Source organism: Oxyura jamaicensis, chromosome 12 (assembly GCF_011077185.1).
Source record: "Oxyura jamaicensis isolate SHBP4307 breed ruddy duck chromosome 12, BPBGC_Ojam_1.0, whole genome shotgun sequence".
NCBI classification, from domain to species: domain Eukaryota; kingdom Metazoa; phylum Chordata; class Aves; order Anseriformes; family Anatidae; genus Oxyura; species Oxyura jamaicensis.
The window spans coordinates 5,192,654-5,212,117 of record NC_048904.1 but is presented as its reverse complement, the minus strand read 5'-3'; the positions used below and the strand labels follow the sequence as shown (position 1 = coordinate 5,212,117).

Genomic DNA, 19,464 nt, shown 5'->3' with positions numbered 1-19,464 from the left:
GTCTTGCAACAAAATATGGAAGCATGAGAGATGGTATACACTTATAGCACCGCCCGTCTTAGTGATGCTTCAGTTTCATGTTTCTTCAGCTGAAGTAGAATTGATATAATGCCCTATTCTCACACAGATGTTTTGTCCTCAGCTAGCGGTGGTCTGTATAGCTTCAAGATTGTCCCATTTCTAGCAAATTACAAAGCAGTTTGTAGGTATCCATCTCCATGGCACTGCATGTAAAGGTTAGTATTATATCAAATTCCTGTCAGCAGGAAGGCAGTCTCTAGCTTCTGTAGTCAGTACAGGTCAGATTTTTAGCTTTATCTACAACGTAAAGATGTCTTTGTAGTAGAAGTCTTGTTTAAAAGGCAGCTCTTGAGAGATTTACAACTTTAATTCTGTATACCACCTTGGTGTCAACTAACATGGATTTAATCCAAACTCCTTCTTAAGAATGGGAAAGCTTAATGAAATAAATTGCTACACAAGCAACAAAGGCAGCTTCAGGCAGCTGCTGGTGGCTACTGAAACACATCCCAGAGAAATGAGTTGGCTGAAATGCACCTGCTATTCATTTTATCTGCCTAAGATAGAAAAATAAACTGGTAGCAGTTTATTTCATATGATATGATTTATAATTTTATAATATAATTTAATATAATCTTAAGTCTAGGCCAATGTCTTTATTGTGTGATTCCTCCCTTTTTCCTGTGTGTCAGATCAGCTCTTAGACTGTGAAGCTCAGCAGAATTAAATTGCAGCATACTGTGTCAGATCAGTGCTCCACAACTGGGCCTTGAGGTGATTGAAGAGCTAGATTTAGAGTCTGCAGTAGTAGGGAAGTTACAGTGTAGTAAGCCTCGAGGTACAATATAGATGTGACTAACCGCACTGTAATAAAAGTAGTAGTCATAGGGAGTGGAAATGTGGAGAACTGGAGCTCTGGAAGATAAGAATACTTGTTTAAGTGGTAAAGCTATGTATTATATAGCTGTTACAATTATTATACTTAATACACATAGCATTGCAAATGTTTTAGGGTAAATACATTTCTCAGCAGTCACCATGGAGATAAGGACCAGTATTCCTCAGTGGATGATAGGAAATTGTCATCCTGTGGCTAGACAAACGCACCATTTTCAATAAGAAACGATGAGCACTGTATTATCCTGTAAGCATCCTGAACCTCCCAATACACAACTATTTTGTGATTACAAAAATTATGAAAAGAAAGAAGAGAGATGTATTTTTGCCTGCTTTTTTTTTTTTTTCTTCTCACTTCTGCCAGTATTTACTGCACAGTAAATGCATAATGCAGTGGTACTTTCAGAAAGCACTGTGCAGAACTGATAAATCATTTAGAGATGTCCACTAGCAAAACTACTTGAGTGTTTGAAGGATTGACTACAGGATAAAAAAAAAAAAAAAAAGGCTCGTGTGACTAGCTTTGGTGCAATGTTTCAGAGAATTTCCTAATTCCAATAGTATAGTTTCATGGTTTTAATATTTGCAATTATTTACAATTTTTAAGGTAGTCATACATTTATTTGATGACTTCTCAGATAATGGCTACAGTGCCTGATTCTCTTCTTAGCTACTTCCAAGTTGAGCCTTTGTGCAGGTAGTATGCTCAAATTAAAATATGTCTTTACTAGCTGGCATCTTCTACCTTTTATGTCAAGCTGAAGCAGGACAACTTCTAGAGAGAAAACCTCACCTATTAATCCTTTTGGTAGCACTGGATGGCATTATATCCACTTTCCAGATTGTATGTAGTCTTCTTTTTTTCCTTAGTGGTTGTGTGTGTGTATTTTATTTATTTTTTTTCCCCAGTGCAGGCTGTTACAAATTTTTATGGCATAAGAAAATCATCTCCTGTCCTGTTCTGACCTTTGCAACTTTATCTGCTTCACAGGTTAAACATTTTCAGAACGTGTCAGAACCTACTGACTAGAGAACAGTGAGAACTGGACAGGCATGTCTAAAATAGCTGAGAAATCAAATCCACATAGTGCATTATTAGTCCCTCATTTCTGTCTGTCTAAACCGGTAATTCAGGTGCAGGTAAGGGATAATTCTGACCCCCTGTAAATTCTTTTCATAGAAATGGAATTGTCTTAGGAATTGTCAGAAAGTGAGCTCATATTAAAAGCTATTTAAGCAAAATTCAGATTTCTGTATTTGTAACAAATATCTAATAATTAATAAGGCTGGTGTATAAGGGCAGACTGGATGACGTTTAGAAGTCTGAAAATCCTGGGAGGTTCTGAAAAGGAACAGCTTTGATTTACAAAAGCTTGAACTTTTAAAGACCTTTACAAAATGAAAAATAAAAACAACCCTCAGTTGATTAATTAGTCCTAATTTATATTTAAAATTCTTCCTGAATGATTTTTAGAGTTGACTTTTACTTGATTAAATAGCAGTCTTTGATTTTGAGATATTTGTGGCTCTGCAAATTCCCTACTTGATGGGAGCTGTACGTAAACACTTTTGCTTGCAGTAATGAGCTTAGTGAAGGTGCTTAAAGTTTGCTTTCTCAATATCAGCGTTCCTCTCCATGCACACCACTATCACGCAGGTCTTCCTCTTTGTGCCCTAGATTGTTAGCAAAAGTAATGTACAAATATGATTCTTCTAGATGTTTACAGTCACAGTAAACTGGTACTTCATTTGCCATTCAAGTTTTATGATCTCCCATTTGCAGCTGAGATAAAATGCTCCTTAAATAAGATAAAAGACAGAATACTTGCACTGACATCTCTGAGACCGTATCTGTGACCATTTTTGTTTGGTTTCTCTTGGCAGACTAACGAATGCTTTGGGGTAGCAATATCTCTTAAAGTAAAAAAAAAAAAAAAAAAAAAAAAGTAAAAAATAAAAATATTTGAATTAGACAATATTAATAATAATAAGTATAAGGTCTGTAGGCCCCGTCAAAGGGACTGACAAGCTTAAAGAGCAATTTTAGAAGAGATAAGACATATCTTGATTTCAGAGGTCCTGGCAATCTAGAGAAAAAGAAAAAGAGAGAGAAAAACAAACAGCTGTGGTAATTAATTGGGAAATAATTTGAAGTAACATATTTAGAAAACTTGATGCTGCTTAAGGAATATTTATGAACAGATACAGCTCATCATCTAACTGAATTGTTCACTTCAGTGGGAACGTGACCTGCTGCAGTCCATTGTTATTTTCTGTCTTTGGTGCTTTTTCATTGCTTTCCAGTGTTTGCTGCAGTCCTGGATTGGCCTGGTAGAGGCTCACAGAGCACAAGGGTTGAGCTTAGTCAAAACTTTCAGCACCCTGTTCCCCTTTTGGAATTTCTGAGTAGAGGTATTTAGTTTTTTGGGCACAGAATAGCTGGTTGAAGTGGAATTTGGGAAATGCTGGAAAGTTCATAAAGTCAGACCCAATTTAAAGAGTAATTCATGTTGAAAAGAAATAGGAAAAAAAATCACCCCCTTTTTTTTTTTTTTTTTAACTTTCAAATGATGCTTAGGCATAATAACTTTGGCTTGTTAAGAGCTTTTTTTCAATCAAGAGGGATATTTCACCTATTCAGTAAAAAGGATATTAAAACAAAATTCCAAATGGAATGGTATAGATTTTTTTTTAATTATCTCAATATGAACTTTGGAGTTTTCATTTAATTTGTAAAGAAAACTGTTTCAGCTTGACTCTGACACATTTATTTATTCATTGCCTTCACCACCACCTGACTGAAAACAAGGACTTGCACAGCTTTGCTAGACAGTGATTTTGCAGTGTCCCCCAGCCATTAAACTTATTGTGATGTGGCATTAGGAGTTTATATCCCTTGCTGGTGTTACTGTGTCATGAAGCATCTTATGCTTCCTGTAATCAGTGTGCATTTATCAAGGTTCTTCTGTACCTTTATGAAGCATCCCTTCTGGCACCCTGTTTTCTAGTGCACCATGGGTACCTAGCACGTTTTTCCTCTTTGAAACTTTTCTCAGTTCTCAAATCCAGCTAAATTTTCTTATGTGTTGGTTTTTGAACTTCTTTCTACTCTGAGTGAAACTGTCTCCACTCACACATGAGTCATTGGTAGCTTAGAAGAAATTCTGCATTTTGTAAGCAAACATCTTGCAGAGCAAACAAGGATGGTTCACAAGATTATTCTAGAGCAAATTTCCCTCTGTGGATCAACAAACAAGACACAGCAGATGATGCTGAATAAATCTACAAAACACACAGAGAAAAGAGAAATCAGCCATTTTGCTGCTGCTTTCTCCTCCCCCATCCCCAATCATACACCTTACAAATCCACCCATATGACACTTCTTTGGGATTTTGGTTTAGTTTCTTTTCTGCATATGAAATTTTAGCCTAAAAACGTAGGCAGATCTATAAAATATATTTTCTCCCTTTTGACATACTGTTACAAAAACTTGTGAATCAGCTGTCATTCTTTTATACCACTTTTCTTGTAAATCCAATTAATGTTGAAAATACCTCTTTTCAGTTGTGATTTGTGTATCCATAGATGCTATAGTGTCATATCAGCAAAAGGCTCTTTCTCAAACAATGCTGTATGCGAAAATTCAGAGTATACTCTGGTGATTGTAAAAAGAAAATCTCGTAGTGTTATCGGCTGCTTTTAATATCTAAGTTAACATTTGCAAAACTTAAAAATTACTAGTGGAGCAGGTTGGCTGGGTTAACTGTGGTATATAGGCATTTTTAATGTTGATGAAATTCATGCCCACGTAGGTAAGACTTGGGCCTTTTCACAAAGGTGCTAGAGTTGCCAGACAGTGGTAAGATAATTATTTTTCTATATTTTTACTGATATGTCCTTTTGCATCAGCATTGTGAAGCAGGATAAAAATTATTCTTCTCTCTGTTATTACTCAGACAGTGAAATTTTGGTTCCCAAATTGTTTCTCTTCACATGGGTGTACTCTCTAGTGTGGGTATAATCTTGTCTTTTATTTTTCCTTTTTAGACAAGCCTTGTATGTCACTGATAACTGAAGATTGGTCAGTAGTCTCCTCTTGACAAAGAAAGGTGGTGGTGTCAGTCTAGTTCTCAATGTCCACTAAATAAATAAGCTAAATGGCTATCCAATAGGTCAAAAACTCTAGAAAAAAAGTCTGGGATGGGCAGAGCATGGTGTCAGGTCTTATTTTCAATATATACTGAGTTTAGGCAAATTGCCAGAAATTCTTACATTGCTGTGTTTATCTTCTATTGGAAAAATAGGGGAATTCAAAGGAAGAGGATTAGCAAGACAGTAAGTTTCTGAAGCATCAAGTAAAATTAAACACTTCTATTCCATTTATAAAATGAAATTGTTTCATTATAATTAAAAAAAAAAATCGCATTGCAGCTTGCAGAAAAAACGATTCCTTCATTTTCATCTTTTTAAGATCTAAGATTTGTTATGATGAGGTCTGATCAATACCAGGATATTTATTTCACATCCTGTCACTGAGAGACTCTTTATTAAGGAATGAAGTGATAGGACAAGGGGTAACAGTTTTAACTGAAAAAAGGGTGGATTTACATCAGATATATGGAAGAAATTCTTCACTAGAAGGGTGGTGAGCGCCAGTTGCAGGCTGCCCAGAGGAGCTGTGGCTGTCCCATCCCTGGTAGTGCCCAAGGCCAGGCTGGATGGGGCTGGGGGCAGCCTGGGCTGGGGGTAGGGGGCCCTGCCCATGGCAGGGGGTTGGGACGGTGTGGGCTTTGGGGTCCCTTCCAACCCAAGCTTTTCTGTGATTCTATGAAAACAAGTAGATTCCCGTGTTTGTGTGAAAATCAGATAGAAGTTCTTGTGTCCAAACCAGAAATGAGTGAGCTCCATGTATCGCTGTTTAACGTTGACATTAATACCAGATATTGCTTTGTTTATTTTTCCAGCTAGCCTATTGCTGTGGCCAAGGCTGTGTAGGACTTGCAACCATTTGAATGTTGATTTTCATTGATATCTCTCAGATGCGTTGTTATTTTCTTATGTTGTCAGGACAGTGATGAAATTTCCTTAACCTCCAAAAGTTACATTTTGTCCATTGAATTTTAGTTCAGTTATGGTTTCACTACGAGCCAAACAAAGAATTGAAGTCCACTGCTTCGTATTTTTGACTTGCTCTGCTAAGAAACTGCTGTGATGTAGCGTGTGAATACCTGGCAGACATGTTCTGTAATAGCTGTAGCCTGAGAAAACTGTTTTTAGGCTTCGAGAGTTGTGTGGTTCAGTAAATTGTATGCAGGGCATCTTCCTTATTCTCAACAGATTTATCACAGATTTCTTATGTTTTCTCACAAGCTAAGTCACCTTCGCTTGAACATCTGAAGCATGCTCTTGCCAGAACATTCAGAAAAGCACCTTTTCATTGAGGACAAGAAGTTCCAAGTCCCAGTAGCCAAATTTGTATCCATGCATTATGCTTCTAAAGATGTTTAGGTATGAAAAGATGCAAACTGGTAGCTAGTTCATTTCTCAATACCCTCATGGTGCCTTATTCATGAAACCATTGCATAGATACCTACCTATCTTTATAACTAAACTTAAATTGCGTGTCAGTCTCTTCACGTTTTGCTACTTGAAGTGCTGGTACTTTGGTACTGAAAGTTCATGGCAGTCAAGAGTACCACAATGCTTTTGAACATTTACTTTCAGGTTCCTTGGTCCTAATGCACTTTCAGCCAAGCACCTATGTCTGCTTATGAGCTGTTAGATGCCCTAGTCGGTGCCTCTCTACGTAGCTATGTATCTAAGTATGTTTGTAAATTTGCCCTTCCATTATATTCCAACAGGAGAACTTGGTAGAAAAACCACCATCCCAGAAATTTTTGTTTCCAACTGCTTTAACGCTGGCATTGCTCTGACGAGTTTAAAAAAAGCATTTTGAGCATTGGAATGCAAATTAACATACCAAGCAATTAAAGTCAATTAAAACAGGATGCAGTGTAATTAGAAACAGTTGTGTTCACATTTTATATTCAGAGAGGTTTGATGTGCTGAAAGAAAAGAAAATAATTTCGGAAACTTTTAATGCCTACAGATGTGATGATGATGATAATAATGGCATTTGATTTCTAAAATGCCTCATCTTCCCTCACCTCACGAGCTCTTGAGAAGCATGATAAAATTAGTGCAGTGACAACTGATCCAATGGACACAATGGAATTAAATGGCTCAACGTACAGGGAGGCTCAAACACCACCTACAAGCAATGGCCTTCTCTCCCCTTTGTGAGCACAGCATATACGCCTGTTGCAGTCCCAGAGATACTAATACCCTTGTGAGCTCTATGAGCATTAACACCAACAATTGACCAACAATATCTGTTGGCTCAGGAAGGGTGTGTCTTTCCTACACATGCTTTTTTGGTATCTTTTTCATTGTTTTGGATATCTGTATTAGCATTTATTGCCAGAAATACTGAGACAGTTTTGCTCCCTATCCTGTATGGTAACCCGAAAGAAAGGAGAGTCCTCGTTCTTCTGAAGCTGAGGCACACCCATTCTTATGATAAAAGGTGTTAGAGGTTGTGCTTCTAGTACTTGCTATGATGTTAATAGGTGTGGATGGACCGTGAAAGGCATTCTGAAAAACAAGAAGGAAACTGAAGTGTAGTTCTAAAAGTCTGGATGGTTGCTGTGGGATTGCAGACTGCTCAAGGGCAGCTTTACCTGACCTTTCATAGAGATAACAGTTTTAGCTCTTCTTCACTGATGTGAGTGAGGAAATTCTTCCCAGGTGCTTTTGGATGTAATCTGTTTTTACAAAACTGCAATCTGTTTACTAATGTAAAATGTTTCAAGGCAGTGGCAGGATGTACAAGAGATACTAGGCTGCAAGCTAGTATAGTTAATGAAGCATGATGCAATGACGTGTTTTTTTTATACTAATAAACATTCAGGTGTGATACTTTCTGTGTCATCAAATGGAAATCTCTACTGACTATTCCCATTACAAACAACTCTTGATTTGAAAGAGGAGAAAAAAGCTGTCAAAGAATTAAATATAAAAACATGAAAATTTGTTTCTAGCTACTCTGTCCTCTCCACCCAATACGAGACTCAGATCAGAACCATGTCCATTCCATATTTTTTTTTTTACTTCTTAGTAACTCATCTGTTTTTATTTGGAACCTCACTGTGGAGATAGAACCTCTCTTTGAGACAAGTTCTATTTGTACTCAGCTAGGTTTGCTTTTCCACTAACAGTCAATGATAATAAATGGAAACACTGGGATAAAACTGTCTATTTTGACCTACGAATTAATCAATTCAGGATTTTGCAACCTATAGGATTACAATGGTTGGCTCAATTTCCTGGGAAAATAATGATTTGTATTTTCAAAAGGCTTAAGGTACCTGAAAGATATGTAGGTACTTACTTCTTATTCAGGTCAGGAAGAATAAGGTTTCAAAGTATAACTTGGGCAGCTAGACACATTCGAAGCTCTGCTGTGTGATTTTAACTTCCCCTTTTTCATTTCATTTTTGGAATTATGTGCACAGCACTGTCTGAAAATCAAAATTCAGTTAATTTGTCACTGAAAATGTGTTTGTCCTATTATGGGTACATTCTCTATATATTTTTCATTTACATAGGCATGAACCAGTTAATGAACTTCTAAATGTAAAATGTCTGTTTTTGAGAGCTATGCAAGTTATATTTTTTACCATGTTTTCCTCCACATTCTTACATAATTTTGACTTGTGCAAGGCAGAGATATTTAAGAGCATCACTCGTTTTAGGATATTTTCTATCTAGTTTGCACAGGTAGAAATAGTTACAGAGGTTAATGGAAAATTAAGTTTAAGGTACAGTACTATTTAAAAGGAAATATTTGTAGTGACATGGAACCTATTAGCTAAACCATTTCCAATTCTGAATAGCTATATATGGCTCTCAGGTATGCGACTGTACAATAGGAGAAATTCTGCTAATTTTTCTCTTTAGAAAATAGAACTTCTTGCAGGTTTCCAGAAACGTTCAGTTGCTCTCCATGTACAAAGTGTACTGATTTCTGAAAACATCTGTCGTAGTGAAAATAGAAATTGCTGGGTTAAATTGCACTTAAGAAATTAAGGTGCTTTGTATGATAAAGGTAATATGGCAAATTGCCAGGGGATGTACATAGTATTTAACCTTTAGACTTGATTAAATACTTTTTACTCAAGCATGGACATGCAGGCAAAGTAGTTTTATGAGATGCCAGCTTAGTGATTACTAGGTGACTGAGAGTTCACTGCAGATACTGCTGTGCAATACGTGTAAGATTATGCAATAAATTATCTGCTATTACCATCAGTTTCCTTGTATCTGTGTTTGGAATAATATATGGTATAGTGCGTATGTACACTATAGTATAGTGGCTAGTCGCATGTCACAAACCAAGAGTAAATAATATACCTAGAGAACTTCACAGTCTCTCGACAAAAAAATTGTTGACCTTTCCTTACAAGAAGGTAATATGGCTGGAGGACAAATTTCACCTGTGTGAAAACAAGGGTGTCAAAAGCCCCATTCCCTCTAGAAAAGGATTTGTCTTGTTGTGTTTTTTGTTGCCGTTTGTTGTTTGTTTTTAATGTTATAGCAAAATAGAGGATGATCTTTGTTGCACTTGGAAGGAAATATTTTTCTAATGATTACTTCTTCTTGCTAGGTTGTATATGTAACAGCCACGTTTCCCTATATCATGCTGATGATTCTTCTGATTCGAGGAGTAACATTGCCGGGTGCTTCTGAGGGGATAAAATTCTACTTGTACCCTGACCTTTCTCGACTCTCTGACCCACAGGTAGGATCATGCTCCATGTGTTTATTTTCGTCCCTGACTGTGAAAAGCTGCAAGAGTTTATTGATTTTAAATTCTGAATGTAGATGATTGTTGGGTAGTTGTTCATTGTTAGAGATCTGGAATTCTAGATAGAGCTTTAAAACCATCAGTAGTTACAGTTGTTGGAATATATTATTCTTTTAGTAGAGAAGTACCTTGGCTGATAAATCAGAGTTTTCAGAAGTGTTCTGTTGCAGTGCTTCTTCTGCCACTTTGGGGCAAGAGCATTGCTACTGGTTTCAAAGAGAACAATTTTAACTAAGCCTTACTCATTTTAGAGTTGTACCTTTCTGTCCTCATTCCAAATTGAAATCTTAATGAAGAGTAGTATAGAAATTAGTCATTCAGATGATTATGGCCTTTGAAGCGAAAGTCTATTTTTTTTAGTTACTTCCAGAGTAGAGTTGAACATGGAAGTACTGGGTTGATTTTTTTCAGTGATGGATTAGTACAATAAAATAGTTATTATATATAATTCCTTTGATATTAAAGAGGGAAAATGACACAAACTCTGTAAGAGCTCTCTGTAAGAGCTTGTGAAGTTGCAAATAGCATTTTGCTTATCTGGTTTGACAATGTGAAAGACATTAGACAGTGTTACTCCTAAGCCTGTTATAATATTAAATGGATCCTGAGATAGAGATAAAAGAGAAAGTGTGGGAATATTTGTCAAAAACTTTTTTTTTTAAGTACTCACTTCTGGTTACTGAGAATGTGTTAGCAGAAGTGATTTTTTGCAGATGACGATACAGGGAACCCTTCAGGTTATTTCCCTGAAGCTTCTCAAACAATTGTCTCATGTAAAGGTCACCTTTAACAACTAATATTTCTACAAAAGGAAAAAAAGGACTAGAAAGAAAAAATGCATTTAAAATACAGAAAATTTCAGATGCAAATTTAATCATGTTGCCACTTTTGGGCTCCATGGTGTTTCCACCATTGTATGCCAGCATAGATGAGAGTTAAAAGAACTGTGGAAATGGAGTTAGATAGCCAGTTATGGGCTATGGCTTTGTAACAGCTAACCTTAACCTTGCTTAGAGGTGTCTACAGTGCACCTGTGAAATTAGCACAGTAACAGGAAAAAAAACACAGTAGGATTCTCTGACATACTCCCATTTATTTTTTGCAACATAAAATGACTCAGGCTCTAGTAAATTCAGCAAGGCAGACCAATTTCAGATGAACCCAATATGTTTTAACTAAGTAGAGACAAGAAATGCAACTGTCATACATGTACCTGAGAGTATAGACGGCATACTTTATGTTCAGTTTTAACTAGGGCTTCGGTACCTTGAGTTGTCAGAACAACACTGCAGAGTGAAGTGCTGAGTACTCTTGTACTGCACCATGATGGCTCGTCCACCTGTGAAGTCCGTCAACTTAATGAGAGCAGGAGGTGGTCCTGCTGCTGAAATGTCGCTTCCTTTATTTGTGCACTGTTATGTGTGAGGCCTTTAAACAGGATTTTGCTCTGTATGTGGATTTTTCACATGCTACTGTCACCCTTGCTTCTGTCCTTCAATGACGGAGGGCATGCAAGCCTAAGCTACGTTATTGTCAGGTTATAAGGGCTTTTTATATGCCTATTTACTATACTATTTCCATTTGTAAAGAAATACATTGTTTCCATGACAATTTCCGAAGCATGTAGTAGTGTTATGCCAAAGCAGGCTGTGAAGTACAAAGCTCTTAAGACACGTGTGGGTATATCTGTTGGTCCCACACACACAGCTCAGCTGATACCAGAACATCTTTTGGGAAGGCTTAACGTTTTGCTTTAACAAGACAACTTTTTTCCTTCATTTCAATGTGACTTTGCCCAATGCATTTCCATACTTACAGCATTCAGTATTTTAAAGATTCAGCTCATTTTTGTGGGAAAGAAGCTGAAATAGAATGGGCCACAATAGGGGGTTGTGAACAATAATAGAGACAATAATAGAGATAATAGAGATTGCTTATTTGTAATATGGGTGGTGAAATGTTTTTAGAGCGTTATTTTTATGTTAAAAAAAAAAAAAAAAAAAGGAAAAGTTTCACTGAAGTTGAAATGTTTTGTTGAGACTAATCAATTCTGGCAGAATATTTGAAGAAGGATTTCTGACCTATGTGTAGGGCCTATAGTCACTTTTCAACAAATAAGGAAAGTTCTCAATCTTTAAATAAAACTGAAAAAAAAAAAACAATGGCACAAATCAATTTATTAAGAAAAAGTCAAAATGGAATTGCTTCAGCTTTATTGCAACTTTTAGTAGTGAAATAGTGATAATGTAACTATACACACACATTTTTGTTTTATGGAAAAGTAGAACATACTGATGTTCAAAACCATGATTTTTGGTATCAAAACCAAAACCATTCCACAAGCCTTTTCTGAATTTGTTCTAGAGGTTTTTGTCAAGGAGCAAGTAGAGGACATCTGAAATGACCATGATATTTCTGCTTCCAGTTTTCATCTTCACTCTTGTTTGTTTGGACTTACTCCACAATATCAAAGCAATAATGCATGTGTACTACCAGAAGCTGTTTTCCTCTTTATTTGGAGGTTTGTTTAAATATCGTTCCAAGAAGACTCTGTGTGTCTGTATTAAGATAGCAGTATTTGATCCACGGTGCCAACTATGTTTACTGTGGATTAAATAAATTAAGTTTCTCTTCAAGGCTCACTTTAGTTTGAAGTTCTTGAATCTTTTGTCTTTGCGTAATTTGCATTCCATGGTTCATTTTAGCTTTCTAAGCAGCTATTCATCTGTCTTTTCAGTTTCTTTTAGCTTTCAAGTGCTGTGTTCTCTATCTCATTTTTATATTCTGTCTTTTCAGTAGACTAGATCGTCTTGGTTTGAAAATGCCATCTTTTGTCCTGTGTGTCTGTAGGGCTCATACCAAACACTTTTCATTATAATCATGGAGTACAGTGTTTTAGCTTCAGTAATGCTTTGTTTCACCAGCTGTGAGGTCTCTGTAGCCCCATGTTCAAATTGGCTTGAAATATGCCCCTCTACCACTGATCTGGAAGATATCGCTGCTGTTCATAGCTTAAATATAGGGGTCTTCCCTGAGCTACAGCTCACACAAAAGAAGTATTTTGCAAAGTTGACAGGATTGTTATGCTTTTTCTGTGCAAGTCTGACTCAGAATATCGTTCTGGTTGTCTCTCTCAACAGATTCAAGTCACTTAATATGTAATAGTGCTTGTGTGTGCAGTACTCACTGCTGAGTGATTACCTTTTTTTTTTTTTTTGAGAAAAGGTTTGATTTTCAATAATGGGATTTTCCTAACATTTATGCACTGAAGAGATTTAAAACTTTGTTAGGGAGTAGCAGACATAACAGTTTGATGGATCAGGGTATAACTATATGGTAAATTTAATCCCTGCTGCAGCAATGGATTCTTAAAATGAGGAAAGAAATAAAAATAAAGCCTTCTTGTTTATTTTGTGCTTGTATGCTACTAACTGGCTGAGTTACTGCCTTATATTTAAAACAACAACAGCAAATATTATTTAAATTGAAATATTATTTATATCTTTTGTAGATATGAGCATGCCAACATATTAAGGGTTGTGGTCTTCTCTGAATAGTCAGTGCTTACCAAAATCTTGAACAAATTTAATTGCCCTGGGTTTTGGGACTGGATTGCATACTAGAATGAATTTTCATGTGGAAGGAATACCGGTTGTACTTTCTCTGATACAAGCTCACATGAATGTTAAGCATGATAAATGAATGACAGAGAAAATTACATAAAAAGCACAGGAAAATCTGAGCCATCATGGTTAGGATTGATTTTAATTTTCTCTGATCTATTATTTGCAGTCAGAAAGTGTGAATGCTGCAGTAAAATTTCTGATGGCAGAAATATTTCCACAACGCACCTCTAGTAGCTCAGCTGCGTGAGTTCAGCTGTTAGGTGGCTGTGACTGTACTCTTGCATGCCCCTCTACTCTCTGATGTCTGCATCTTCTCTGAAAGACAGAGACAAAAGATAAAAAAAACAACAGATGATTTTTTTAAAAAAAAAGTTGTCTTCAGAGAGGACCTCTAGTACTTGGTTGTGTCCTTGTTCCAGTTATACTTAATTTTGTCATGACACGAGACCAGGTTATGGGGAAAAAATGATACTGTGTGGGCAATTAGGATTAGAAAGAAAGGAAGAGGACAGTGACTTATGTTAGAATAAAAGAAATAGTTTGACAAGTAAGTCTAACGTTCAACATGATTTTATCTTTAAATAGATCTAAGTAGTTTACCAATATTTTTTTTTTCCCCATAATGGTCATATACACTAATGAACAATATAAACCCCAAGAAACAAATTATTATCAAGCGTGGAATGATAGAATAACAGGGGTTGGATGAGACTTCCTGTGCTCAAAGCAGGGCCAACCTGGTAAGGTTACTCAGGGTACGGCCTGGGTGAGTTTTGAACTCAGTGGACAGAAATTCCACAACTTCTCTGGACATCCTGTTCCAGTGTTTGACCGCCTTCTTGGTGATTTTGTTTTTTCTTTTAATCAGAATTTTCTTTTAAACATAATTTCCCATGTTTCAACCTAATGCCTGTTGTCCTATGTCTGCACTTTTACTCCATTTCTCAAGAGTTTGACTCTTGTCTGTTTTTTCTTCCATGCAGCAAGGGAACAGAGCAACCAGATTTCTTAGTTTTATCTTTGAGTCCAGGAAAATCCATTTTTTGTCATCTGTAGTGTTCTCCAATTCCCTTAACTATGTTGCTGGCCATCCACTGAACTTGTTCTTCCACTAGGAAGTTGTTACAGTACTTCACATTCTCACAAGTGCCAAATAGAGGGGATGAATCACTGCCCTCAGCCTGCTGTGTAGACTCTTGCTAACACAGGACAGGGTGCAATTGAATTTGTTAGTTGAAGGCACCCTGCTGACTCGTGTCTGACTTGTTCTTCAGGAGCCCCAGGTCCAGTTTTTGAGCCAGTTTGTGCCCAGTCTATGTGGCTGCATGGGGTGATTTGTGTCCCAGGTGAATGACTTTGCATTTGCTTTTTTTGTATTTCATGAGGTTGCTCTCACTTATTTTTCCAGATTTTTGATATCCCTCTGAATCCCAGCCTTCCCTGCCAGGCTGTACATCACTCTCCCCAATTTAACACCATCCACCAATGTGCTGAGAGAGCACTCTATCCTGTCACCCAAACTGTTAACAAATGAAAATGTTAAACAGTGTTAGCTCCTGTACTGATCACTAAGAGACATCACTAATAACAGCCACCCAGTTACACTTCGCATCATGATTCTTTGAGCTGGCAGTCCAGTCAGTTTTCCCATCAATTTGAAAAATACTTCCAAGAGGACTTTTTCCATAACTTTCCCTGGCACTGAGATTTGGTTGACTGGATTGTACCTCACTGGATCTTCTTTCCTGCCCTTCTTGAAAACAAGTATAAAGCTTGTATTTATCCAGGCCTTGTGAACTTCCTCCAATTGATATGACCTTTCAAAGATAAGAGAAAGCATCCTTGCAATGATGCCCTTGGCACTTTTGGATGCATCTTGTTGAGTTCTATGGACCTTGTATGTCCACTTTCTCATTCTAGAATAAATACAGTAGTCATGCTGGTATTTTATTTTTTAGGGAAATAACTCTAGCTGCTATCAGAGCAAATAGCTACAGCTGTTATATGTATATGTTATGTTCTAGTAAGCATGTAAAATGGTCTAAAATATTCTAGTGTACCACAGCATGAATGCATAGGACCTCTTGGACCTGTAGGAGCAAGTCAAGAGGGAACCATAAGGCTGGAGCATCTCTCATGTGAAGCTAGGCTGAGGCAGTTGGGGTTGTTCAGCATGGAGAAGAGAGGACTCTGGCAAGGCCTTATAGCGGCCTTCTGGTACCTAAAGAGGGCTGCAGGAAAGTTTGGGAGGGACTCTTTGTCCAGGAGTGTAGTGATAGGACAGGGGTAACAGCTTTAAACTAAAAGAAGGGAGATTTAGATTAGACATGAGAACAAAACTCTTTGCTGTGAGGGCAGTGAGGCCCTGTTGCAGGCTGCCCAGAGGAGCTGTGGGTGCCCCATCCCTGGCAGTGCCCAAGGCCAGGCTGGATGGGGCTGGGGGCAGCCTGGGCTGGGGGCAAGGGGCCCTGCCCATGGCATGGGGTTGGGGCTGGGTGGGCTTTGGGGTCCCTTCCAACCCAAGCTGTTCTATGATTCTATTATAGCAATGAATATTAACCAGAAAAACAAAACAAAACAAAACAAAAAAAAAAACAACCAAACAAAAAAAGCCTTTAAGCTAGATAAGGCTCATAGCACAAAGATGATTCTCTCTCTTACATTGCCCTCTGTCTCAAAAACTTATTTTTTCACCTGTATTTTCCTTTGTGGAACTTTGGCTGTTTTCATGCTCCGTGTTTATAGAGAAAAATAATGTTTTAGTAAATTGGATATATGTTGTAGAGAAAATGCATTTTTTCAGTAGAATTGCACTTAGAATAAATACAAAATAAAATGCTATTTTTGCCTCCCAAATTGCAGTTTGCGTAAGTTTCTTTTCCTAGCTATTAATTTTTGATCTTATAAATGCAATTAGCTTTTTCAAAAAAAATATGCAAATCATCAAAAATGTTAACAACTCCTATACAATAACTCCTATACAATTAGACTACATATAATACGCAAGTGTGTGAGAGAGTTCTGAGAATACTATCTAGGTGTATTGGTAATATTTCATTATTTTCTGTTTCATTCAATCTGGAAAAATATTTAAGAACTTGCCTTTCCGTAACTTTTGATTTCCTTTGTTTAGAACTGCAGAATTTTCAGCAGTGAGAGCTGCAGCAGCAATGCCATTCTGATTCTTTACCAAGATCTCTCTAGCAGGAATGAAAATAACCCTGATTAATTCGTGCAGCCTCGCAACTCACAATCGCACCGCCACCTTGAGGCCGAGTCAAGCCTATGTTTTCAAAGGCAGAATTAAAAGAACTCGGCTTTAAAAGTAGGGGCAACTGTTACCCCTAAAGAGGTCCTAAGGCTGCCTTTTTGTTGTTGTTGTTGTTGTATGCTTGTTTTTAAACAAAACTGTAGAAGAAATAGTGGTTTCGTTTTCGTGTAGTTTCATGCTCTGAAAACCAAGGAGCCTGCATGGATTTCAGAACTGCACTGTAGCTGTCTAAGCGTAATAATCTTTAGAACTGAAACAAAAAAATTCCATTTGTTGGCAATGAAACTATGTCTAACTGATGGATAAGTTCTTGATGCTTTTATCTGTTTGAAGTGTGACAAGTGAGAAACTTGTAGTCTAGTGAGAAATATGCTTGACGCAATGCGTTCAGTAGGGTGTGGTCAGCCTAGTTTTTAAGAATGGTACTTAGAGAAAAAAAAAAAAGGTTCAGAGGCAGATCACCTGTCCTAAATGTTCCCAGCCTTTTAACACTACTAAGGCTAGTAATACCTTCTGCCATTTGCTGCGCTTGTCCGTTACGAGGGGTTGTGGAGCCATTTCTCAGAGAGATAGCTGGGAAAAAATGTTGGTGATGAGAAGAGGAGGATGTCCAGTTCCTATCACACTCATACTGTTCTCTTAACAAGTATAGGGTTTACTTTTATTTTTCTGCCTCTTTCTTCTCATCCTCTGTATGGTTTGCTTCAGTAGGTATTCGCTTTCTGAACCAGGCAGCTATGATGCACACAGCTGTGAGCTGTAGTATATATGTGAAAAAGAGGAATGAACTTCCGAAGCTTGTGCAAGGCTGTAGGTATGAAAATCCTTAAACGAATTTACTATGTATACAACTCCAACTCTGATGTGTGTTTTTGAACAAACAACCTTTGTTTATTGGATATGAAATTTAAGTTTCAAACCATTCTTTTTATGAAAGGAAAAAAAACAAAAACAAAAACAACAACAACAAAAAAAAACAGATATTGCTGCAGTTGTGAGGCTCTCATGTTCATGCTAAGCCATAAACATCTGCCCCAGGTTTTTAAATTGAAACTTCAAGAAGAATTGGTTCTTCTCAACCAAAGTCTGCTGTTTGCACTACATTATAAGTATCTTTACAAATAACTGAGATTTTAAATTGTAACTTAAGCAGGGGATATAAGCTGGTGTGATGTTTAGAAACATTTTGTCCTACAATGCAGTTTATAATCTGTGTAATGAGAAACTATTTCATTTTACTGTGTTCTTTGGCTTTTGCATACAAATTACTCATGTGGTTTTAAAGAATAGCAAGACTAACAAATCGCTATGGTGTAGCATTCTTGCTGAAAGAACAGAGATGTTTAGCTAAGCCATAAATCACTCCCAGGAGTCTATTCCTAGTTGCTCCAAAGAAGGGCTGAAGGCAAGCCTGGGAGCACATTTCATTTCCCCTGATGAAAGACATGTACTTACTGCTGTCTTGCAGTCAAGCTGTGCTGCAGCAATTGGGCACATACATTTCAAAATGCACAGGGAGAATACACTCAGGGTCTTCTCGTCTGACAAAATAATTGCCCTCTGCAGTGCATATGGAACAGCTTGGTATTCACACACAAGTCACTACATTGTGCAAAGATTGTAGCTATATCGAAGTATGTGGTGGGAAACGCAAACTTGAAATCATGGATAAATCATGGCTAACTGTTGGTGTAAATGAGTGACAGGGATGTAGCTTCATGCCTCAATATACAGCTCCTTTTTTTCGGCAGCATAACATTTTGACTATAATTTTGTGTGTAGCAAGTGGGGTTTCAGAAGTCCAGCTATGGCTTTGGAGAGTTATTTCAAGCTCTGAGCAACCAGTTTGTCTCCTTCCCCCCCACAGTTTTCCTTGTGTTTCTTGCTGTTGCTACACAAGCAACAGCAAGCTGAGCAGGCAACAGCAGGTTTTGGCAGTTTGAAGAGACTTGTTGAAAGAATGGGGTCATTTTGTTATTTCCCTAGGGCCTCTAGGGCACCTGGAATCTCTGCCAGCTATCCCTGCAGCCCCTTAGCAACCTTGGCAATGGAGAGACATCATCCGACTTTAAGGGACGCTCAATCTGCACTCTTATATTAGACCTCATGGCCAGTGGGATATGCCACTGGAGGGAGACAGGATCCACACGTTAGCTCGCTCAATGTGTTACCAGAACAGAAATTTTCAGTTTACAATGATGGCACCCCCCACAAAAACCTAGATAAACCCAAAGAGCTGTTTTGTGCTTAAGTTAATGTACATTCTCAGGAACACTTAAAGAACTGCTAATGCTATCAATGAGTGCAGCCTGCCAGTTGCTCTGGAAGTCAAGTTGCTCAGCAAGAGAAAAGCTGTTAATAAAATTTAATTTGTTAAAGGAGAAATTAAAAAATGGTACAAAAATACGGAATGAGATATGGATGGTAATAAGAGAATTATAACAAGGGACCTTGTACATGGTGAGCATAATCAGCAAGAGAAGCAAATAAAGATTTTTGCACCATCTCTGGGACAGCTACCAGTGGGTATATGATGCCATATAAAGAGAGTCACTAGAAATATTTAACTATTCTAAGAATTGCAACAGGATTTTTGGTTAATCCTTGAAGACACATTCCAGAAGAATGAGAGGAAAAAGAGAAAAAGACCACTACACCAGTGGTGGAATGACTTTCAGCTTGCAGTAAAAATGTCACTAACTGTTTAAGAAAAAAAAAAAAA

At 37.4% G+C, this 19,464-nt stretch overlaps 1 protein-coding gene across 3 annotated transcripts in view; it reads left to right on the top strand.

The window, feature by feature from the left end:
- The window catches only part of SLC6A11 (solute carrier family 6 member 11), a 125,472-nt gene that overhangs the window by 59,123 nt on the left and 46,885 nt on the right, over window positions 1-19,464 (top strand). For all 3 annotated transcript variants that reach the window (XM_035337424.1, XM_035337423.1, XM_035337422.1), the window contains one exon: window positions 9,645-9,779. In XM_035337424.1, the coding sequence (XP_035193315.1) occupies window positions 9,645-9,779 (135 nt within the window). The remainder of the gene's footprint in view (window positions 1-9,644; window positions 9,780-19,464) is intronic.